General features: G+C 39.6%; 1 protein-coding gene across 1 annotated transcript in view; it reads right to left on the bottom strand.

Annotated features, from left to right (window-relative positions):
• Positions 1-1983: 1983 nt before the first annotated feature.
• COL21A1 (collagen type XXI alpha 1 chain) overlaps positions 1984-24969 on the bottom strand; it is a 110126-nt gene continuing 87140 nt past the window's right edge. The window contains 12 exon segments of the mRNA XM_083349123.1: positions 1984-2487; positions 3850-3927; positions 9388-9588; positions 10647-10692; positions 10694-10702; positions 10797-10943; positions 14648-14680; positions 16049-16093; positions 17278-17313; positions 20725-20796; positions 22706-22759; positions 23449-23502. Of these exon segments, the coding sequence (XP_083205249.1) occupies positions 2300-2487; positions 3850-3927; positions 9388-9588; positions 10647-10692; positions 10694-10702; positions 10797-10943; positions 14648-14680; positions 16049-16093; positions 17278-17313; positions 20725-20796; positions 22706-22759; positions 23449-23502 (963 nt within the window). The 3' untranslated portion in view covers positions 1984-2299.

A 24969-nucleotide genomic window follows, 5' to 3' on the forward strand; every position in this document is an offset into this window, starting at 1 on the left:
TTTCAAAATTTCATAAAAAATAATGATAATCAGACATTATTACAAAACTGGGAAAGTAACCAATCTTTAAAAAAAAACAACTCAAAAACCCCTAGAAAGGCTTGAGCAGTTTGCTAAAACAAATATTGTAGTATTGATTTTTACAAGAAGAAATATTATACTGTACTCCGTATCTGGGTTAGAAAAAAGAAAGCCACAAATATAGTATTGGACAGACTTGGCCTGGCATTAGTACCTTTGAGAAGGATCTTCATACTCTCATTGGCATGAAATTAAACATGAAGCATGATGCAGCTGCCAAGAAGGCAAATGCTATCTTCATGTGCGTTAACAGGTGCATAGAGTCTAGAACACAAAATAATTATTTGACTCTAATCTGCCCTGGTGAGACGTTATCTGAAATATTGTATCCAGTTCTCAATAGCACCACTGGAAAAAAAGTACAGTGCCAACTTGAAGCAAGCTACCAAAATGAGAAGGGATCAGGAAACCCTGTGAAGAACAATGAGAGGGTATGGGTATGTTTAGCACACAGCAAAGACTACAATACTGTGGGGAGATAAGATAGCAGGCTACAAATAACTGGGGTGTTGTTACATAGAAGAGGGAGTAGGCTTATTCTATATTGCCCCAGAAGGCAAAATCAGAACCAATGAGTTAAAACCAAAAAGAGCAGGCGCACAAAACAAGCTGTCAGTCAGTAGAAGAGGCTGCCATATGAAGTGGTATGTTGTGCTTCCTTGGAGGTCTTCAGAACAGTGGCTGGATTGTCATCATGATCTAATAGATCCAACAATGAGCAAGGGTTGGATTACATGTCTCTAAAGCCCTCCCACCTCCACAGTTCTATCAAACAGAGCCTTGGTGGAGCAGTGGGCTAATGCCTCCTTAAGTAACACCAGCTGCCTGCAATTAGTGCAGGTTTGAGTCCCACCAGGCTCAAGGTTGACTCAGCCTTCCATCCTTCTGAGGTAGGTAAAATGAGGACCCAGATTGTTGGGGGCAATTAAGCTGACTTTGTAATAATGCCGCTTGGGGTGTGTGTGTGAAAGCCCTAATAAGCAGGCATATACATAGAATGAAGGCTACTGCTAAGCTTGTAAGCCGCCCTGAGTCTTCGGAGAAGGGCGGTATATAAATGGAATTAAAATAAAATAAATAGAAATAAAATAAATAGAAATAAGACCCAATAAACTCACTTTTATTACCAGAAACTTCACAAAAATTTATTTATTACAAATGTCGACAGAAAAAAACAGTAACCGTAGCTATTCAAATGCAGTTTACGCTTTGTGTAAATGGAATTTACTGGAAATCTTTGCATTGATATTTAACACAGATTTTGATGGAAACTGTACAACTGAGTTGATTACGATGCCAGAACATTTCTTGAATGCATCTCACTTTACAAAATGAACACTGAAAAAAAGCAGCATTGCAGACTGTAATTATGAGGAAGCATCAGAGGTCTCTTGTAAACTTTTGGCTTGACATTTGCAGTTCTATAGAAAAAAATGGTAACCTCACCTTCAGTAATCAGGATGAACAGATTAAATAAGGTTATGCTTTACTCTGTGAAGATTTGCTTTTCAACCACAGAAGCCCTTTGCCAGACTATACCTAGAGACCAAAATTTTAAACGCACATTTTAATCTATTTTAGAAGCTTCCAGAGATGTTTTTCTTGTGGATAGAAGCGTATAATTGAATATTTTGCATAAATTCATTAAGGTCAGCATAGCTAAAAATACATTGCATCAAATTGCCCAGTGATAAATTAAACATTGAGAAACAGGTAAGTTTGTCTTTCTCAATATAAAAAGACACAGAAATTGGGGAAATACATCAACATGTGAAATAACAACCAGCAATCTTCCATTAAAATTGTATATGCTGGCTGAATATAAAAACCTTCACAGTGATTTACACTCGATTACCAAGTGCAGAGAGTCCAATCTAGATTCCAGCATGTGCTGCTGGGCAAACATAATGATCAAACTAAACTCATTGGAGAACAGAGCTGGAATACAGAGAGTGAGCCAGGTTTGACAAGCAGTCATGATTTAAGGTAAGGAGAAGAAACTGCTGTCTCTATTTTCTGTGAAAACTAAATTCAACTGGATCAGAGCCCCAAATCCCATACACTGAATATGGGATTATTATTTTTTTACTATATTATTTTACACCATAAGAGGTACTTCAGTTCCTAGGAATTGGAATTATTGCCAGTTTTCTTCCTGAGTCTTAAAAGATCATCAAGGGCAAGTACCAAGGCTAGTCTGCCACTTATACACCTCAGATTAATAATTTGGTCCCTTTCTAAATGGATCTCTTCCTACAATTGCACTGAAGCATAGAGATGGGTCACAAATTCCAGGCTGTCCAGTTTGCCCTGGGATTCCAGGACTACCACGTTCTCCGTCTTTCCCAGGCTCCCCACGATGTCCAGGATGTCCATCTTTACCTATCCCAGGAGGGCCTTCAGGACCTAGACAAAATACGGAATATATAGATGATGAATGGTTAGCATCCATACAATACTGTAGTTGGGTAAGAGTTGTAGCCTGAATTATCCCACCTAGATAACCTACTCCTACTGCTTAGACCTGCTTTACAGCTTCAGGGCAAAAGAGGCAAGTTATGAGGAAAATCATTCTTACAACTATACCTTTACAATACCCTTCTTCAGCCGTCAAATTTCAGGGGATCATGTCCTAATTCTGTCCTTTTCAGTCTTTCAATTTAAAAAATATAATTGTCTTCCCTGAATAAAATAATTGTTCAAACCATGCTCCCAATGGCAACTGCTACAGAAAGATGCTATTTAATCCCATTAAGCTTCAGGTAACCTTCAAATTATGATGGTAATTGGAACCAGAACTTTTGTCACTAAGCAATGTGATTATTAGGTGAAACATCACATTATTGTATCACCTAGTGACAGCAACCCCAGTGCTCCCTGTTGCCATCATTAACCAAATCATTAGGCGAGGACTCAGCCTGGCCTGAGCCATTCTCGGCTTGGTCTGTCCCAGCTCTGAGCCTCAGTAAGATAAGTGACTACTTCCTCCACTTCCTCTTGAGCTACCCCACCCACCATTCACCAAATAATGCACCCCGTTCTCACAATACTTCAGAAAGACTTTTGAAAGTTGCTGAGGCCTTCTGAGGTATCGAGAGACCAGTGACCCGCCATTCTCCAAATGGTGCATCCTGTTCTCACAATACTTCAGAAAGCCTTTGGAAAACTGCTGAGCCCTTCCAAAGCATCACAAGAATGGGGTGCATATTTGGAGAATGGCACAAGTGACTTTGGGAAGAAGGCCTGGTGGCGCCAGGGCCAGGCTGGGCATACTTTATCAGCAGTGGGAGGAAGACAGCTAAGGTCAGCTGGACATGGCAGGGCCTGCAGAAAACAGAGTGGTGGGACAGATGGGGCTGTGAGCTGAAGCATGGGGCCTGAAGCAGCACTCCTCAGTAGAGGCTCTGGACAACGGCTGGCAGCTTAGACTACTGGCTTTCTACTTCATCCATAGCATCACCATTGAGGAGTGCCGCTGTGCAGAACAACCAAAAGAGTGGAGATGGGGGGGACACAAGAGGGACAGATGGGGGGATTTTAAGTGCCCTGTGGTCATAAGTGTAGACTGATGCAAAGTGCCTGAATTTTGATCATATGACCATTGCAATAATCTTAACTTTGGGAACCAGGCATAAGTACCATTCTTTCACTGCTGCTTTGAATGTTCACTGAAGAAAGGATTGTAACTGGAGGACTACCTGCAGAAGTCAATAAATGATTATATTCATTACAAAAACCTACAGAAATGTCTGACTTCCCAAACAATACCTGGAAGTCCAGGAGGGCCTTGAATCCCAGGGACTCCAATACCTTGGTTTCCTTTAGCTCCATTTTTTCCTGGTAGTCCTACAAGATAGGAAGCATAGATCGCTAATTCTCAAACAGTGTATATTAAGATATATTTCTACGCTAAATTACTATACAATGTCCTAGCTGTATCTTCTACTGGAAGTTAGCAGATGGAGCACATAATTCTATATATTACAATGGATATTTAATCACTTGCAATTCGTTCATCTGCAGCTTCAGAAGAAACAGCCTCAGTAACTCTGAGTGTCACGGTTTTTTTATTGACTACACAGATGAATTTGTGTGTATTTGATTTGCTTCAAATAATCTGATAGTACATGGCTATATCACAAAAATCCATGCACCACAAAGGAAACCCTACACTAGAAATGGAACAGAAGATAGGCAAAAAGAGTTACTACACAAGTTTTTGGTTCAGGTAGCTGAAATTGGAAGATGGAGATCCACTTTTCCAATGATACAAGTAGTCCTTCACTTATGACCACAATTGGAACCTGTCACTGAGGTGGTGGTTAAGAGAGTTATGCCAGATTCTTCAGATTCTCTTTCCCACTGTGATTGTTAAGCAAATCACTAGGGTGATTTAATTATTTATGGGATTATTTATATGCCGCCCTGAGTCCTTCGGGAGATAGGGCGGCATATAAGTCCCATAAATAAATAAATAAATAAATAAATAAATAAATAAATAAATAAATATTAAGTGAATCAGATGAACATTGGCCACATCAAGCTTTCTCCATTGGCTCTGCTTGTTGGAAGCTGACTGGGAAGATACGACTGCACGATACTCTAAATATCTTAAATACATACTGGTTACAAACTGCCCCTTACAATTATGATCACATAATTGTAAGGACTGCAACAGTTGTAAGTGCAACGACTGGTCACTTTTTCAGTGTAATTGTAACTTTGAACAGTCCCTAACCAAATGCTGAGTTATAACAGTTCATTTAGTGACTGTGTGAAGCTATAATGACACTGCAAAAAGTAACTTATGAACATTTTTCACATGACCGTTGCAGCATCCCCGTGGTCACATAATCCTAATTCAGACACTTAGAAATTGACTCATATTTATCACGGTTGCAGTGTCCTGAGGTCATGTGGTCACTTTTTGCAATCTTCTGACAAGCAAAGTCAATGGGGAAGCCAGACTTGCTTAAACAACAGTATTACTGGGTTAACAATTGCAGTGTTTCGCTTAATAACTGTGGCAAGAAAGGCCGCAACATGGGGCAAAATTCATTTAACAAATGTCTCACTTAGCAACAGAAATTTTGGGCTCAATTGTGGTCATAAGTTGAGTAGTACCTGTATACAGTTGTAAATAAAATTACAACAATCTCAAAGCTGGTTGATGTGCTTTAACTGTTGCCAATGGATAGCAACTTATATTAATGTCTCTTAAGTACTGTTGATTAAATCAGGGCTTTTCAACCAGTGGTACGGGTACATTGGCACTTGGCAGGTGGTATGCGACCATCCTAGAAAAGTGGTAGTGGGGGAGGGGAATGAGCTGAACCAGTGGCAGCACCGCACAAGCCTGAGCGAGAGATGGCTGGAGCTGCAGGGCTGTCAGGGCTCAACAGAAGAGCCAGGATCAGCGCCAGGATCCAGCTGGAGCTCGGCACTGATCCTGGCACTTCTGAGCCCAGAAGAAGCGCTGGTCAGCTGGAATGTTGCAGCATCTCCAGGGTCTTGTGACTTACATTCAGATGCTTGGCAACTGATTCATATTTATGACGGTCACAGTGTCCCAGGGTCATGTGAAGTGACCAAAACCTGCTGCAACCACCCAACAGACGGGGGGAATAAAAACCAAACACCCACCCCCACCCCACCCCCGCTGCCAATCCTCAACAGAAATGCTCACAACTATGGAAACTTCAGACAGGAGGAAGAGCGCCGCCGGGCAGACAGGCAGGTGTCTTGCTCGGCTGTGGCTTGGGGGGCACTTTTTCCAGTGCCATTGTAACTTCGAACAGTCACTAAGCGAACTGTTGTAAGTCAAAGACTACCTGTATTTCATCACTTTTTTCCTTTTTTTTTTTTTTTGGTCATCAAGTTTTTGACACTTTGCTATGTGACTAGTGTTACTCAGATGTTGCCATATCCTAAAAGTGGTACAATGGGTGAAAAGGTTGAAAAGCCCTGGATTAAATAAGGAATGATAAGATTAAACGTCAGTCCTTTAAGATGCTCAGAAGACACTTTTGGCACTTTTTATCTTCCTTATGAAAATAGATATTTTTAATTGCCCTGGTTTTGTTATGAAGAGGCAAATGACTAAAGGTATGCAGTGATGTCATCATGCAAATGCCACAACTCCCATTCTTGTATCAAATGTTGCACTTTTGGAAACTCATGTAACTTTGAACAGTCTCTAAACAAATAGTCATAAGTTGAGGACTATGTATATATAGTTGTAAATAAAATGGCAACAACCCAATAGCTCTGCTTTAGTAATTAATTGCTGGTGTGTTATTATTTTGGTTTGCTGTTTATTGCTGCAGGGTTTGGGAGTTTTTTCTGCTAATTATTACAACTAAAGTTCAAAAAGCTTTGTGCAGATTGCAAGCACTTTTTCCAATGTATTAGCCTTCTATTTATGACAGACATTTTCCACATAATTGCTCTTTCTTGGCTCAGGACAACCCTCAAGGAAAAGTGGCAATTTTCCCAGCCTCCCAATTTAAAGCACACAAATGTCCACTCTATGTCTTCAGAAGGCAAAGGAACCACTTTTTAAAGAGGGAGTTCGAGAAATAACCTGATCCCCAGGCCTACATTTTACTGTAGAAAACTACCATTATAAACTTGTCATAACTTTAATCAAAGAATTAAGTATGTATGATTGGACAATGGCTTTAGCAATGATACAAAAACAATTTTAAAAGCACAGGCTTGTAGATGTCGGTATCATGGAGAAAACTCCCTACTGAAGGCAAGAAAAACCTTTATTGGGTCTGAACCCTTTGAATCTGTGAACCATTTAGATGATGGGTGGTCCTTAGGGAGCTTTTGAGGGAAGGATATTGCAAATCAATAATCAAGAAAGCATACAAGAGCCATTGCTTTAGGACTGACCAAGTCCCATGTGACAAGGGCTGTGGCCTATTTATATATTTTATTTATTTATTAAATTTATTTGCCACCCATCTCGCTTTGAACTGACTCTGGGTGGCTTACAGCACTAAAAAATATTAAAATCATCAACAATAAATATTCCTAACCCAATAAAATAACAGTACCATAAAACTATTGCCAAAATACTTTAAAAAACATTTCTTCTTTGTCAAAAAAGCTCAAAATTCTGGCAGGCTTTCTCAATAGAAAATCTTCATTCTTGGACCCTCCTTGCTCAGTTAAGAGCTTTCCTGATTTTATTTTATTTTTCTAGCTTCTTCTTGGTCCTTAAATAAAATCTTGCATTTATTTTTGTGAATCCAATAACAACCCACAAGGTTTGAGTGATACACCAGCATTCACCAAGAACTGACTGAATCTCAAAAGCGTGCCCATTTTCACAAGATTTTTGGAGGCTGTGAAGACCGCACACGAATGCCGTATGCTCTTGCACAACCTCTGGGCCCTCTGAAAATTGTGTGAGGGCAGAGCATGCTTTTCAGTGGCTTTCTGAGGCTACACAGGCTATGGAAGTGATCGTCTCAGGTTGGAATTAGGAAAGTTTGTTAAAGGAAGTGATGAAGTAAAAAGTTGCAGCTGCGATGAGTGTAACAAATGGTGCGACACTACTGCCTAGAAACAAGAAAGTTGCAAGTTAGAAGAACACAATAGAAAGATGCTAGCTAAGGAATATATAAACTTCGGTAACCCCTAGCTTATTTATTATAGTAGTAAAAGTCACACCTCTTTTGATAAGAAAGCTTATTAACATAAACATGCGATGTATGAAGAAGGAGGGTAAAGTAGAAGAATCCAATCAAAATAAACTTGTGTCAAGGAACCAATGTGAGATTCTTAGGGTGTTAACTTCCTTAATCATAACTGTATAAAAATTGTGCTTGTCAATTGTTCAAGGTCTCGGTTCTTTTGAGGCTGGGACCCTTTTGCTGGAGTACTCCAATAAAAGAAGCTGAAAATACCATTCCTCGTGTCTTTATTGGCTTTGGCACCAGGCTAGGACCCATTTTAGGTACAACAGAAGAGCATTGTCTGAAAACATTTCACAAACAAAGGCCTCGGGCAAGCTGGAGCAGCCTCAGGTAGGCCTCAGGGCCTGTCAACAGAAAGAGAGGGCTACATAAAGGCAAGCAGCGCTTGGCAGATCCTGGGGAGTACTGAGCTGGGGGGGGGGCAGTTGCACCATTCCCCAAAGCAGGCGAGGCCCAGGCCTTTTGGAGTGGCAGCAGTGGCACTAAGGGCTGAAGTCGAGGCCCAGGCCTCCGCTTCAGGTCCAGCCTCAGCACTGCCACCCTGTGACACTGTGGAGGGCAGCCTAGATGGAGGAAAGGGGAAGAGGAGAACTGTTTCTCTTTTGTTCAGGTCAAGCTAGGCATTTTCTGAATTTTGGACACACCAAGTGCAATTTTTTTCCTATCACTGTCCTAAGGTAATCCTTCTTCATTATTTTATTTTATACCCCCTTTGAGGCAACATGGAGGGCTGATAGGCTATTTTTGATCACCCTATTTTTTTAGCCCAGCATTTTTCTACCACACATCACTGAAGTAATCAGAGAGTCAAGCCTAGAATCTATTTTGAGGATTCAAAGGAAGGAGAAACTTCCAAGTAAGATTTCAGCTGTGGTACAATTTGATCAGTGCTCTCTCACTATCTGTCTGTCTGTCTGTCTGTCCGTCTATCCGTCTGTCCATCCGTCCATCCCTCTATGTATCTATCTATCTATCTATCTATCTATCTATCTATCTATCTATCTATCTATCTATCTATCTATCTATCTATCTATCTCTATCCATCCATCCATCCATCCATCCATCCATCCATCCATCCATCCATCAATCTATATCACTTTTAAGTCCCAACCAAATCTTAGCTTTTGCACTCATTTACATACATGTAACCTATTTTGATCCTTTACCACAATCCTTTGTAAATAGTAAAAAATGTCACTTGGAATAATCTTTCAGCTCCATGCGAGTTTGGATCAGTTCCTATCCAGGAGAAGGAAATACGATAAGTAATTTCATTTATCCCTTGTATTTTTAAGGTTCCCCTTGCCTAAAACTACCAACAGGCTCTGTCTCTCAGAAGAAGCTTAAGAGATCATTAAAATAGTTATTCTTTAAAAAAATATTCACACACAAAGGTACATAGGACAAATAATTCTACTTTGGTGAGGAGGAATTCGGCAGCCTTCGTCCATTTATAAAATATTAGGATGGAATAGTAGTCTAATTGTTAGAGTCTAGTTATACATCCAGAAAGCAGTGAATTGGAGAAAGTTGCTTGCATTCCATTCCTTTTCAAAACAGATTAAAATAGAAATGTGTTTGTAATGCATTCAATTACCTTTTGTACCACGAGATCCAGGACGCCCAGGAATTCCTGCCAGACCTGGAGTGCCATCATTTCCTGGCAAACCAGGAAAACCTCGAGGACCTTGTGGACCAGTCAGGCCTGGTGGACCAGGAGGTCCAGAGATGGTATCATGAGATTGGCAATGATCGCAATGCTGCAACCTTCTGTCCCTAAGTATAGTAGGCAACTGGGCTAAGAAGAATTCAGACAACAAATATTTAGACCAAACATAAACATCTCATGATCAAAGCATAACATCTATTGACCTCAAATTTGGGGGGTTAAATTTAGATCTAGATTAGCTAAACAATTTAAAGCTACTCAACTTTGGCAAGAAAGCTTCATGCACAGCAGATTTCACCTCACAATGTATTTTCCACAATCCTTTTCTCACTGTTGAAAAAGTAGGGCTAGTAAGCCATGAACTGGGAGTAAGAAACACTTTAGGCACTTCTATACCTGAAATCTGACCCATCAATTTTGCCCTCTAAACTGTGCCATCACAAGTATCCTCAACTGAGTGGCCAGCACTTCTTCCAACCTGCAGGCTAAAATATGTTTCATCTAGATCTTTTGAATTTCATCTCACCTAATGTTTGTCTACAGCAAGGTAGCAAACAAAAGAAATGTGGGGAACCAGCAAAGTTATCACTGAAACCAGCCAGAAAATATCAGGGAACTGGGAGAATGAGCACCCACTGTACACAAGTAGTGTACTTCAATAACAGCACTAAGCATCCAGCACAATGGGACAATAGCATCCTTTCAAAACTTTATTTTAGATATTTGCTTTCAAGTGGTGAGGCACTAAAACAAATAAGGTGATTGTGAATTGGTAGCCATAATAAATTTATCCAAAGGTGGGGAAACAATTCATTTAGAAACAGGAAGTCACTAAATCAGTAATTATTTTTTCTTTAAAAAATATGTCAATTAGGGGTATAATTCATCAGTTCAGATATGAGTAGGATGCGTATCATTAGGCTGCATACCAATAGACAGGAAAGAAAAAATATATATTAGAGTACGGTAGTTAATTTTATTTGGGCATGGCTTGTGTTTTTTTAAAGTGTGGAACAAACCACCCATTTGATTATGTGATTATCTTGTTCTTATGAATGGCCATGCCCAATGGCAACCATTTTTAGGGTGCCTTGACACTTTCTAAAATTCCAAGACTGCCTTTGATCTCAAAACAGACTGCCTTGCCTGCCTCTACTGTAAATCAATTCTATTGACTGGGGACTCACTTCTCAGCACATCTGCACAAACTTGCCGAATAAATTCTTCTGAAAAAACCTCTTCCCTGCATGGAATAGAGATATTTTAGAAAGTTTACACACAATTTTACCATGAAATGAACAGTAGTTTTAAAAAAACCCATCAACTGATATACGCACAGGTTTTCCATCTGATCCAGGGATTCCTGGAAAACCCCTCTCTCCTTGTATTCCCCTTGATCCTGGAGAACCCATCAAGCCATTCACTCCTGGTTCCCCCTTCTGGCCATGGATGCCATGGAAGCCAGGATTTCCTTTCTCACCTATCTGAAATCCACAAAAAAGATAGCGTTAAGCCACAGTGGAGTTTGCTATCAGCCTATTAACATTCTCAGCATCATGTGTGGCCATTTTACAAATAAAGAATACAACATACTTTTATGAGTCACTCTTGCTATTTACTGCTACAGACTTAATGTTAATATTTACCTCTATAGTATTAAAACTCTATTTTCCATAACCTTTGATTGGGCAAAACAGTGCATCATAGGGCAACACTTTTTGAACTACGATACCTCAAATGACCTAACTTAGAGACTCATGACTCAGGAGGAAATGAAATTTAGGAAGGTTGTAGCTGCTCCCAGTGCTGCTGGGCTGCTGCTGCTTTGGCTCTGCCTGTCTGCTGCTGTAGTCACATGATGCTCATTTTGAGTATTCTGTGACAGTTTCTCAGCCATTCTTGCAATTACTCCCTCACCCAGCAGCAGCCACTTATATGCCTGCTGGGAAGGGAAGGAAGAAAAGGAGGATTTGAGAGAAAGGAACCCTCACATACCCTTCCTGGCCCATACCAACTCCTGTGCTCCCCCAACTGCTACTCCTTCCTGCATATCTTCACAGCACCTCTTCCATACCCCACCACCCTTTCTGAATTTTCCCCAACCCGAGCAGCATCTTTTCTGCATCCCTATATATCCTCCCTGAGTCACACCGCTTTGCACATGCCTTCCCTGACTTTCACAGCACCTCTTGCACAGCTCTATGTGCCATTCCTGATTTCGCACACCCCTTGTGCTCCCTCCCCCACCCAGTAGCAGTCACTTACCTGTGTGCTGGCCTTGTTGCATGCTTGCAACTTCCTGCCAGCTTCCCACTGACTTTCTCCCTGCAAGCTTCGCACAAGCAAAGTAAATTGTGAAGCTGGCTGAGAAAGAAGGAAGGAAGGAAAGAAAGAGAGGGAGGGAGGCAGGGGAGGGAGGGAGGGAAGGAAGGAAGGAAGGAAGGAAGGAAGGAAGGAAGGAAGGAAGGAAGGAAGGAAGGAAGGAAAGGAGTGAAGGAAGGAAGGAAGGAGGGAGGGAGGGAAGGAAGGAAGGAAGGAAGGAAGGAAGGAAGGAAGGAAGGAAGGAAGGAAGGAAGGAAGGAAGGAAGGAAGGAAGGAAGGAAGGAAAGGAGTGAAGGAAGGAAGGGAGGGAGGGAGGGAGGGAGGGGAAGGGAAGGAAGGAAGGAAGGAAGGAAGGAAGGAAGGAAGGAAGGAAGGAAGGAAGGAAGGAAGATTTTTGATGCTTCCCCCAGGGAAACTCAATGGGGAAGATGTCAGGAAGTCAGAAGTCGCTCCCATGCAACTTTTATGCCCATGCATGATCATTCTGCTTCTCTGTTCAGTAAGGAAATATTTCTGAAATAATGGCCCAATGAGGCACATGTTGTCTAATGCTTTACACCAAAAGTTAAAGTCCATTGCAAGAATAACCCTTTTTTCTTCTCCCTTTTTCATGATAAACAGCTGAAATGCTGCTTAGATTGTTATTAAAACTGGAAAATGTGAAAATCCAGAGTCATGGACGACATAAAAAAGAGAGAAGCAAAGTAAACTGTATTTTGTTTCAAGACAGTTAATTTATATAACTACTAAATCAGCCTTTCCCTATTCATTTCCTCCTCAATGTTTGGGAGTTTGAGACTTGGTTGGGAATTTGGAGGAAGAATGCACTGAATGATATGCAAACATAGGAGTCAACATTCTGAAGCCTCAGCACTTCTTACAAGAGGTCACTATGAGTGCAGTCTAATGCAGATCTTGAGTGCATTTCAGTTCATCTATTTCAATGGCTCCAAAATACAGTTAAGCCTATGCTGGAAAATCAGTCAGGAATTATATATTTTTTCTAAATAGAACGCCAAATCCACCTCAACCGCAATGGAACAAACACGTGGGTAGACAGGTTTTCTTTTACTGTTGTGACGGTGATTAGTAGCACATCCTAATCCTGTTTTAACTTCCTTGCAAAATGAAGTAATCCAAAGCCACCGACAAATCTGCAGAAATGAGATGGTCCTTAAGAAATTGAAATCATTTCTCTCATAAGATGTTCCCTCCTCTTGTCTTCTGCCAGTCTTAGATAATACCATGTTAAATTAAAATAACAATCGGAGTGGTGGCTAAGCTTCTACAATATAGATTGTGACATTCTGGCCAGGCCCATTCTTTCCTTTTGGTGATTTATTAGCAGCTTTTTGAATTTTTGAAATTCTGACAAAGTGCTAACTTCGAAAAACAGAAAAGTCTGACAGAGTTGGCAAGACTCACTCCAAAAGAACTGGAGCGTAGCAGCCTTCTGAATGCCACTAACCTTCTATTCATGACCTTTAATGCCAACCTTCACTTTCTGGCTCAGTTTAAAATAGATAAAAACGCTAATCTTATGATAGGAAAAACTCTTCTCCTATTCAAAGAATATAATATAGCTTACAAGAAGAAAAAGGAAACTAAGTAAAATAATTACACAGTATAAATTTCATAAATTAAAATAGTAGATTTAAAATACCTATGAGGCATTCGTTAATAAGGTATGCACGTAGCTTTGGTCTAGCCCTGAGGAGACTGCTTCTCCACTTACCAAATCTTTCTCAAATATTTAAAGCTACCAAACTAGGTTAGAAGAATAAACTAAGAAGGGGGGAAACAAAAGATGATCCAAACCTTGTGCTTCTTGGGAGAAAGAATAAAACTCAAATATGATAACTAAAGTTAAATGTAAAGAGGGATTTTTAAAAAATATATGAAAAAATAGGATATCAAAACTACAACCATTAGAATATAGCAAATATTTTCTGCAAAAAGACATACTTTATAAAACCAAAGGAAAAGAAATGTGCTTGTTAAATAAGTTTGCAATGTAGTTGAAAAAAAAAGTTACTTAGCATTCTTCTCACTTTTTCAGAATCATTAATGGAGGTGGATGGCCTTTTGTAAGCTTGAAAGTTAAGCAGAATAAAGCTTGGCTAGTTCTTGCATAGGTCTTTGCAAGGAAATACCAAAGCTGTAGGCTAAATTGGGAAGTGAAAAAGCATCCCAGGAGACAAAGCTAAATCTCTTCTTTGTAAGCCGATAAAATTACACAAATGTGTCTACAGGCTAATCAGGAGTCAAGATCAAACATAATGAGACTAATGCAATGAAACCTTGAAAGGCTGCAATTACAGTTACAGTTTCCAGTAAGAATGTTGTTCTTACAATGAAGGACTCACTGGAGAAGAGCCTAATGCTGGGAAAGATTGAGGGCAATAGAAGAAAGGAGACGACAGAGAATGAGGTGGCTGGATGGAGTCACTGAAGCAGTAGGCGTGAGCTTAGATGGACTCCAGAAGATGGTAGAGGACAGGAAGGCCTGGAGGAACGTTGTCCATAGGGTCGTGATGGGTCGGACATGACTTCGCAGCTAACAACAACAACCCTAGAATTCCCAATTAGTGTAGCCAGTGAACAACATTCTTACTGGAAACTGTAACTGTAATTGCAGCCTTTCAAGGTTTCATTACATTAGTCACACACACAACTAATGCTTGAGATTGACTGATATTTGAGTCTTTTCTATTTGAGCTCTAAGTTATATTAAGCAAAATCAAACTGACAAATTTATATTCAATAATGCAATGTAAACTCCATGCTAAAACTAGCAGCTGAAATACTCAGAAAAACTCAGAAAAACAGAAAAGAAATGAGTATAAAATTAAAAAACAGCACATACCTCTCCTTTATCTCCTTTTAATCCCATAGATCCCTTTTGGAATCAAAATTGTAAAACACATAATGAGTTATTGTGAAAATGTACTATTTCTACTGACACATAGTTAAATTTACTTACATTAAAACATACACCTTTTTAAAAAGAAAAAAACCCATCTTTTGCATTCTGACATCTAACAGCTTGAACTATTATTTTTTTCCAACAAGGAAAAAAAATCACTCTGCAAGATTAAGATGGGGAAAATGTACTCTTTTAAAACTAAACATATAGACTTGGATGCAAAACTCTTCTTAGAAAAATGCCGTTAATAAAATATTCTCCCCTTTGTGGATGCAAGCGAGAGGCAAGAGATTGTAGCTGAATCCTCCTTCTCTCCGGAATCACACAAAGGATGCTCCCAGAATGGTCCCAGAATGAGACTGAGGCGTCCAATTTAGTTACCATGGAAAATGTGTCCATTGTTCCAGTCAGGCTGCCTGCTTTACCATCCTTAAAAAAAATCTTTTAATTAAAAATAAAAGAATGGGGAGCCATGAAAAAAGGGCAGGCCTCCACCATCATTTTTTGTTTTAAAAATAAAGATAAAATGGTAAACTTTGTTTAGGTGGCAGCAAGCCAAGGCACTCAGGGCCCCCCAAAGTAAGTTGGGTCTGGCACAGAACATGCTGAGGGAGGGAATGTGGTCTAAGTGTTGCAGAAGAGGAGCATATCAGTTTGTTTTGTGATGAAAACATGCATGTTGTGACTGGCCACTTACACCATGGCAGCTATTTATGAGAATCCAAAGTACATGCTGTTGGCACAGGTAGTCCTTGGCTTACAACAATTCATTTAGTGACCGTTCAAACTTCCAATGGCACTGGAAAAAGTGACTTATGAACTTTTTTTCACACTTACGACTGTTGCAGCATCCCCATGGTCACATGATCAGAATTTGGACACTTGGCAACTGGCTCATATTTATGATGGTTGCATTGTCCAGGGGTCATGCGATCACCTTTTGCAACCTTCTCACAAGCAAAGTCGACAGGGAAGACAGATTCACTTAACAACCATGTAAGGAACTGAACTTCTGCAGTGATTCATTTAATAACTGAGGCAAGAAAGGTGGTAACATGTGGCAAAACTCACTTAACAAGTGCCTCACTTAGCAACAGAGGGTTTGGGCTCAATTGTGGTTATAACTCAAGGACCACTGGCATATTCCTAATATGTCCATCAACCCAAAATATTTCTAGTGTCTGGTGTGAGAAATTAACCAGAGCCTTATGAGAATTGCCAAAATCTATGTCTGACAAGCTTTGTTTAAGGATAAAAGAATGGAAAAAACACATTATCAGCAAATACATGATATAGGAAATTGTGAAATTCAAAAGGGACTTGATAATCTCCCCTTCTTACCTTATGGCCTGGAGTACCCATTTTGCCTCCTTCGCCCTTATGACCCTAAAGAAAAAAAAAACCCAAAATAGTTACTGATGTGAAATGGGATATCCACACACTATACATAAATGGGATCCTAACAAACTTATTCATTTATTTCAATATATCTGCTTTAAGGATGATTACATGTAGACTTCACAGATTGCTTGAATTATTAAGTTCCCTAATTTACATTTCAACTGCGAAATTTATGTTGTCCAAATTTCAGCACATTGTTTTATATCACATTTATATTGATTCAAACAATATACACACCACACCAGATATTTATAAACCTGAAGCAAAACAATGGGAAATGACAGCAGAATGAAACGGATCTTAAATTTTAAGGAATATTTAAGCCAAAGGTGTAAAAACAGCTTAAGAAATGTCAGGAAAAGATATCGAAAAAAATTTCCACAGGTGTAAGATCAAATAGGTCTTTTAAGGAAGTTTTTAAGAAGAGACTGGACAGCCATTTGCCTGAAATGGTATAGGGTTTCCTGCCTGAGCAGGGGGTTGGACTAGATGACCTCCAAGGTCCCTTCCAACTTCTTCTTCTTCTTCTTCTTCTTATTATTATTATTATTATTATTATTATTATTATTATTATTATTATTTATATATATTCGTTGAAAAAACAATAGGGGATTGGGAGACTGCAAAAGGGTCTTAATTAGTAACTCTGCCATGCTTGGATGTAACTTGTTCATTTTTTATTGTGTTAAAACCTCAATAAAGTACAGTGCTAATGTGTCATATTAACTTTAGATTGTTTCTTAAATAACAAATTTGTACCAATTGGATCCTCTATATACTCTCAGCTAACAAGCTGACCAGCTTAATTAATTCTACAAGATCACATTTATGATCCTGGGATGGTAGTTTTGTTCTTTCTAGCAGAGGTCAGAGAATGAAACCTAAAACAATCTATGGCAGACACGTCAAACTCCCGACATCATATGATGTCACACAACATATCGGGATGATTTTGCCATTGCCGGCAATGGGGTGGACGCGGCTTCTGGATGAGTTGTACGACCCGCGGGCTGGCAGTTTTGACACCCCTGATCTATGGCTTCTCTGACTGAACAATAAAGCACAGATTCACATGTTATGCAGTTTCACAGCTTACGTTCTTTACATCAAGCAAGCATTATTCCTAGTTATATCATAACTAAAGAAAAAAAGAAAAAAAAGCAGCATACCTGGATGCCTTTTTCACCCTGATTTCCTTTCTCTCCCTGAAAAATAAAAAAAATCAATTTCTCGTTAAGCTGTTATTTGTAACAGTAATGGTGAAATTAAACTAAAGCAAATTAAAAACTATTGCAGGTGGTCCTTGACTTACAAACACAATTGAGCCCAAAATTCCCATTGCTAAGCAAGGTCAATTGTCAGGCAAGTTTTGCCCCATTTTACAACCTTTTTTTTCGGAATTGTTAAGTGAATCACTGCAGTTCTTAAGTGAATCATGGGGTTGTTAAGCGAATCTGCCTTCCTCTATTGACTGCTTGTGGCAAGCCAGCTGGGAAGATTACAAAAGGTGATCACATGAACCTGGGACAGTGCAACTGTTACAAATATATGCCAGTGCCAAGTGACCAAATTTTGATCAAATGACCACGGGGATGCTGCAATGGGAAAACTGATCACAAGTCACTTTTTCAATGCCGTTGTAATTTAAAATGGTCACTAAATGAATAGTTGTAAGTCAAGGACTATCTGCAGTTGTAGTTGTAGAAATATCTTGTAGATATGAATGGATTTTTCCCTGACATCATGCAATACATTTGCCCAAGGCAATGTGCAATCTCTCGAACAATGGTTTGCACATCTTAGAGCCATGCTACTACATGGCAGTGCACAATTTTCATTTTTAATTTCACATCTCCCGTCACTGTTGGCATGCCAGTTCATTAGGACACATCACTGTTAGAATTTCTTTTGCGTCCACATTTCTGGTTCCCACTTATTTGTTTAAACAATTTTGAACAAAAGTTATCAATGCAATAACAAGCATATCAATCTATCTTTCTGCTTTGATTAAAAATATAAGAAGAAAATCTGATGTTAAGGAAGGACATTGCACTTATTTAAAGTCTTCAGATACTGAAAGATCTTCAGAAGACACTCATCTTCAGCTGCAAATAGGATGTTACTGTTGCATTCAGGTAAATCTTGCCCAGTTTCCCTAAAGCAGGGGTAGGCAACCTCGGCTCTTTTATGACTCGTGGACTTCAACTCCCAGAATTCCTGAGCCAGCTATGCTGGCTCAGGAATTCTGGGAGTTGAAGTCCACGAGTCATAAAAGAGCCGAGGTTGCCGACCCCTGCCCTAAAGGGCACTAAAAGTCCTTTTAAACAAAGATGTCCAGCGATGTGTAATTTTAATACTATGTTTGACATACTTATTTCCCCAAATGTAAATTTATAATATTGAAAAGAAAATACGTTTATCCTAAAACGCTACTTCAGAATACTGTAAAGCTTGTGTTCTTCGGATAAATGTGTCTATTGGGATACTGAATTAATGATTAAGAAGAAAATTGTTTAAAAGTGATAAAAACAATATTAATACATAATATATTCATGGCCTTTGGACTGACACAAATGAGGGAAATGTGGTGGAGGGGTACAAATTAGACCTCATAATAGAAAGGTCTAATTTCACCCACCACTCCCATCAGTTGGTGTTTTTTTTTGTATCCATATTCCCACAGGCCACGTATCATGTGGCCTCGTGGAGAGATTGATAGGACAAGCCATGTCATATCTTTCTCTCTGAGTTATTATACCATGCAAGCGGGACTCTGTCAAGTGTGATTTTCCTATGTCAAAGCTTTCAGTGGCCTTCAATACTACCAACCATGGTATTCTTCTCAACTGCTTAGGAGAGCTGAGGATCAGAGACATTGTTTGAGGGTCTACAGGATGGTGATGAGATAAGAGAAATGGTGACTTTAGCCATCCAATGTAAAGCAGTCCCGGGTATAATTGTCCTCATATTTAAGTAGACCTCAGGTTATAACAGCAATTTGGACCATAATTTCTGCTGTTAAGTGATGCAATCATAAAGTGTGATGTTATGTGACTGCAGTGCTTAGCAACAGTTGCCATGGTTAAGTGAAGCTTTCAAATAGTTAAGCAAGGACCCGCTGCTAGGTTGGGAAGGTCTGAAAGTGGTCAGCATGGTATTCACATCACAGTAGTGAGAATGGCTGCTGCTGCTGGTACAAGGGTGCATGTGTGACTTGACATAGCAGGAGCTCAGCAGGGCTCCTGAGCTGTTGCCAGGAGTGTGTGTGGGGGTGTGCATGAGGGTGCACAGGTGCCAGAGCATGGCCTAAGCACGCTCATATTGGTCATGGTTACAGGTGGGTGCATGGGTAGCCATCAAGACTTGGCACAAGTGTGGCAGGGCCAGGGATGGCTGCTGCCAGGTGTGCAAGGTGGCATGAGTGGACATCAAGGAGAGGCAGGGGTGCTATGGGTGCCGTAGCCGGGTGTCTCAGGGGAAAAAACACTGGAGTGCAAATTCCAGCCTTCCCTGCCAGCTTTCCTATTAACTTTGTTTGTCTGAAGCCAACAAAGAACATTGCAAATGATGATCACATTATTGTCCCAAAGGTGCTTTTTCAACAGGCACCTAGACTTCCTTTGTTTTTCCTTGAAGACATTTCACTACTCATCCAAGAAGCTTCTTCAGTTCTGAAGAAGAATTAAAGAAGCCTCTTGGATGAGAAGCGAAATGTCTTCAAGGAAAAACAAAGAAAGCCCAGTTGCCTATTAAAAAGCACCTTTGGAACAACCATGACCTGGATGACTGTGAATCTCCATACACATGATCAGATATATGGGACACCTATACCATTGTAGGCCCAAGATGGTTGTTAGCACCCAAATCACAATCACAAAACTGCAGGGGTGCTGGAATGACTAGAACTTCAAGGGCCTGTCTTTAAGTACCATTATTATAACTTCAAACACAAAATTATTGGTTGGTTTTTTTCTTAATTTTTGTGGCCTTTCACACATGAGAGCTCCCAAAGTATAATGATTATATGGGCACAAAAGCTGTCTAAATTAAACAAATAAATATTAACTAATGTTTCTTCTCTTCTAAGGAAGGCCAAACATGGAATTTAATCCACTAATCTCTATCTTTGTACTGATATTATACGGACAAAACAAATGATTCTAGCTGGATATTCACCTGTAAAAGATAAGCTGAAAATTAAAAACAATACCATCAGAGGTTAAGGGAATTGTCTGAATTAGATGTACTTTTCACTGATAAAAGTTAGCAGTGCAACCATATGTCCTGAGAAGAGTCCTGCAATTTCTGGTTCTGATTGGGAGAAATGTAACTACAAGTTAACTTTTTGTCTAATGGTCTCAAGCAGTGATGGGATTCAGATATGTGAACAACAGGTTCTCTGTGTGGATGCCGCTTCCGGAAGTCCATTCTGGGCCTGGGCAACAAAAAAATAGCTGCCGGTTCTGCCAAACTGGTGCGAACCAGCTGGATCCCACCACTGGTCTTAAGTATTAAATTTGTAAGGGTAATTCACAACTAAAGGCTCACTGATTCTTTGGGCTTTGTTACAAAAGGAAATACAGGTCCATAATAATAAATAAAAACAACAGGCATACCTTCAAACCCGGAGGACCAGGCATCCCAGGATAGCCTGGTTCACCTGAATCACCCTGTCTTCCTTGTTCTCCCTAAGTAACCAAAAAGAGTTCCATAAATAGGAAACTACACACGATGAAAATGCATTGTTCTTGTGAAGCTGTGGACACAATATATGATTCAAAAGCATATGGGTGGTAATGACTGTGGGCTTCTTTTTTTTCCTGGGCCTTCGCATTACAGTCATGCAAAAATCTTAAGAAAAGGTTCTTCACAATATGAGGGAGCATGAATGAAATGGCTCTTTAAACTCTTTACATCAGGGGTGTCAAACTCAATTTCATTGAGGGCTGCATCAGCACTGCGGTTGCCCTCAAGGGGCAGGGTGGGCGTGGCCTACTGGGTGGGTGTGGCTAAAGTGCGTATGGCCTACTGGGTGAGCGTGGCCAGCTCTACATCGTTCGCATCAAGGGTGCCTATGGGGGCCTGGGCAGGAGTGGGACAGATCTGAGGGTCTCTGCCAGAAGGAGGGTCTCTGGGCCAGGGCCAAGGAAGTGTGGGCCGTTTCCTCACTGTTTCCAGGATGGCTTCGTGGGCCACATGAAACCACTTTGCGGGCCGGATCCAGCCCCCGGGCCTTGTGTTTGACATGTCTGCTTTACATAGTATTAAAGTCACTATATTATTCATGGAACATACTGTATGCAGCTGTCCCACCTCCCCAGCAAAGTATTTCTTTCATATCCTTATTTTACAAAGCTTGTTAGAGAAGAAGAAGACTCATATCTTTTGGGCGGGGGGGGCTGTTTCCTGAATATTTCTACCACAGAGTAAATCCCTGCGATATTTTGACATCAAATGAGCTGTAAACGTAAGAAGCATGATGAAAACTCATAAGGACATTCATTATTCTTGCCTTTGCTCAGAATACTGAAAATATCCATCAACATTAAGAAAACTGGATTATTTACATAAAAGCACAGCTCTTTTATCACAACCCTGATAAAATTATTTTAGAACTTAACTTATGCAAACATTTAAAAGAGCTGCAGTGTTAAAAAATTTTTAAAAATCACCTCATTTCTAACTGCTACAAGCATTTAGCCAACAAGTTCCCCACCGAACCATGACAGACAAGTTTAAATTGGCAGTGGAGCTTTAGATACAGATAGTCCTCGATTTATAATCACAATTGGGACTGAACTTTCCATTGCTAAGTGTGGCATTGTTAACTTTCCAATTTTGTGGCCTTTTCTGCTGTGGTTGTTAAGGAAATCACAGGGGTCATTAAGTTAATCACACAGTTTTTAAGTGAATCTGTCTCCCCCCCCCCCCCCCCCCGTTGACTCTGCTTATTGGAAGTTGGATGGGGAAGTTGCAAACAGCAGTTATGGGATCCTGGGATACTACAACCATCATAAATACATTCCAGTTGCCAAGCACCCAAATTTTTATCCTGTGACCAAAGAGATGCTGCAAAGGTCATAAGTGTAACAATTGGTCATAAGTCATTTTTTCAGCACCAATATAACTTTAAACGGGTCACTAAACAAATCGCCATAAGTCAAGGATTATCTGTACTTTCAACAAAGGTTATCTTTCACAAATGTTAGATGTAAAGGGCTCTGGCTGAACTTTCTGCAGATGTCAACATGAGCCATGGTTAAAAGTGACAAAAATTAACATGGAAAAGGAGGTACAAGACCTGAATAAACTGTGTATGGATACTGGTGCTCCATCCTAGAACATATACATCCCTGGAGCTTCTGTAAAAGGGAACTCCGTCCATAAGCATAGTTCATGCTTTTTGTTATTAATAAGGAGTAGCTAATACAGGCAGTTTGTCCTTTAATTAGCAAGAGAAGCAAAGTATTTAAGTAATCACAAGTTCATATCAGGAAGAGAGAAATGGACACTGAACACAAAGCAAGCATAGTTTTCATGTTAACCAAAGAATGTAATTCCTTGCCTCACAACACACCGAAACTTAGTCAAATTTACCTTGATACCTGGAATTCCTGATTTCCCTTGAGGTCCTTGTTCACCCTTGTTGCCCTGCAAATGCGAGACTTTAACTAGTTAATGGAGTTGCTAAAACAAATTGAACAAAACATTTAGAGAGGCAAATTAAATGAATAAACCATGCTACACTACTACAACTCTTCCTTCTTTGGAGCTACTCCTTTTCTGAAATTCCCCTATCGTAATGAACACAGAGTAATTTTGAGCAGTATCATGAATTGTGGCTGTATCTGAGTGTGCTGGTGTGTGTGTAAGAGAATAAAGGAACATATTAGAGAGTGAAAGGGGAATGGCTACAGTTCAGTTTACAACTTCATCTCTTCATTTCTTACATACGTGAAGGAGATGCATTGAAAGACTGCAGTACAAGGCTTGTGGGACTTACAGAATCCCATACAATGAGCATGGACATAGAAGTTTCAATGCACAGACTTTCATGTTCCAAGATTTCTACAAGAAGCACATAGACTTCACCTATTCAGATGTGCAAGCTCTTGCTCCCCCTTCCAATTTAAGGAAAGGACTGCTGTATCACTTTTGGACAGAATGAAACCATCTTAAAAAGTCCTGCATGTATCAAGCTTCCTGCGATCCCAAATATTGAGTTCACTCAGTTAAGAGTTCAGAAGAGTTTTCGTATATTTGATTTTTCTCTTGTTTACTTAAAATTTGGGTAACATTTTTAAGACTTTCTTTTTTACAAGTCAAAGCAAAAAATGTACCTTAGGACCTGACCCTCCAGGTAAGCCTGATGATCCTTCAAGTCCAGGAAGACCCTAAGAAATAGAAATAAAAACGGACATATACAAACAACCCTCAAAATCTATTTTTAAAATTAAGAAGGATGGAACATAATCAATACAGATTATATTACAATTTCTTCTAACGTGAACCCTTTCATTTCTTACATTTGAATAACACAGATCGAAAATGTGCATACATTGCAGCGTGTTGCTGCATTCCACCTCTTTTTGCCTTATATTTTTACTTTCAATTGAACATTTATCATTAATTCCTTTCAAATACAAATAAATATAAAGTTTACATATTTATTATTTGGAGACTGATAATCCCTTTTCGTAAAAGCCTTTCCAAAAGAGATGAAGTGCTCTTTCAGAGTTAATATGTTTGCTTTAAAACAAATCAGGCATTTCTACTACTCCGCCAGCCCATGTTCATCTGAATCAATTCTGCCTTATATGTATACAATTTCCATGTATTCAATAGAGTGGAAAAATTTACTCACAACGGAAAAGAGAAATAAGAGATGGATGAGCGACTAGTTGAGTAAACAGCATTGTCATCAATACTAGACTTAAAACCTGACACTGAAACCAAATTAAACAACAAAGGGTGATCCAAAAATATATTGTGTGAAGTGCTTGACTAGGAAAAATGCCGAGAGGCTTCTCCAACACGAGCAGCACCAGTGGGATCCTGCTTGGACTTTGGCAATCACAATAGAAATTTGGGCTTAACTCCACTAAGGCATGATTAATTTTCTCTCTCTTCATCTGCAAGGGCCAATTAAAGTTACATAGTTGTTAGTGCCTCTTAAGTGCAATGATCCATTAATTAAGGAAGGTTAGAACGTAAATATTTAATATTACCAACAGTTATAAAATATACAAATGATAAACTGGCACAGAGGATACACGTTCGCCCCTTCCCTTGCTCTCTTTCCTATTCCTTTCCCATCATCAGTGTTTACATTATATCTGCCCAAGCATTAAGTACAATGAATTCAAAGAGTCAGTGTTTGCAAGCCTGTTTCAAGCCTCTGCATGAAAATCCTCTGTTTATAATAGATCAAGTGTGCATGTAACTGGTGCTTTATGTATGGCTCAGGTTCAAGCCAGACATAATACTAAACAGACTATGAAAACTACATTCTTAAAATTAACGGCAAGCACAAGGTGCTCAAATAATTCTGTTTTCACTGGAATCATAGGGCGCTTTAACCTTTTTTGACTTAGTCACAATGCCAATGAAATAAGCCACACTAGGATAAAAAATTTTGTTCATTTAAAAAGCCTGATATTTGGCACAGGCAAAGCCAACAAGAGAGAGAAAGAATTATAACAAGAGATAGAAGAAGGGTTTTTCCAAGGTTGGTTTTGTTAATAACCTAGAGTAAAAAGCCTCCCCATCCCCACCCCCCAAAAAACAAACCTTGCAGAACCCACAAAACTAACACAAGAATCTCCACATGTTCGAAATCAAAAGGGCCAATCCCATATCTT

Source organism: Vipera ursinii (assembly GCF_947247035.1).
Source record: "Vipera ursinii genome assembly, chromosome: 1".
Classification (NCBI taxonomy): domain Eukaryota; kingdom Metazoa; phylum Chordata; class Lepidosauria; order Squamata; family Viperidae; genus Vipera; species Vipera ursinii.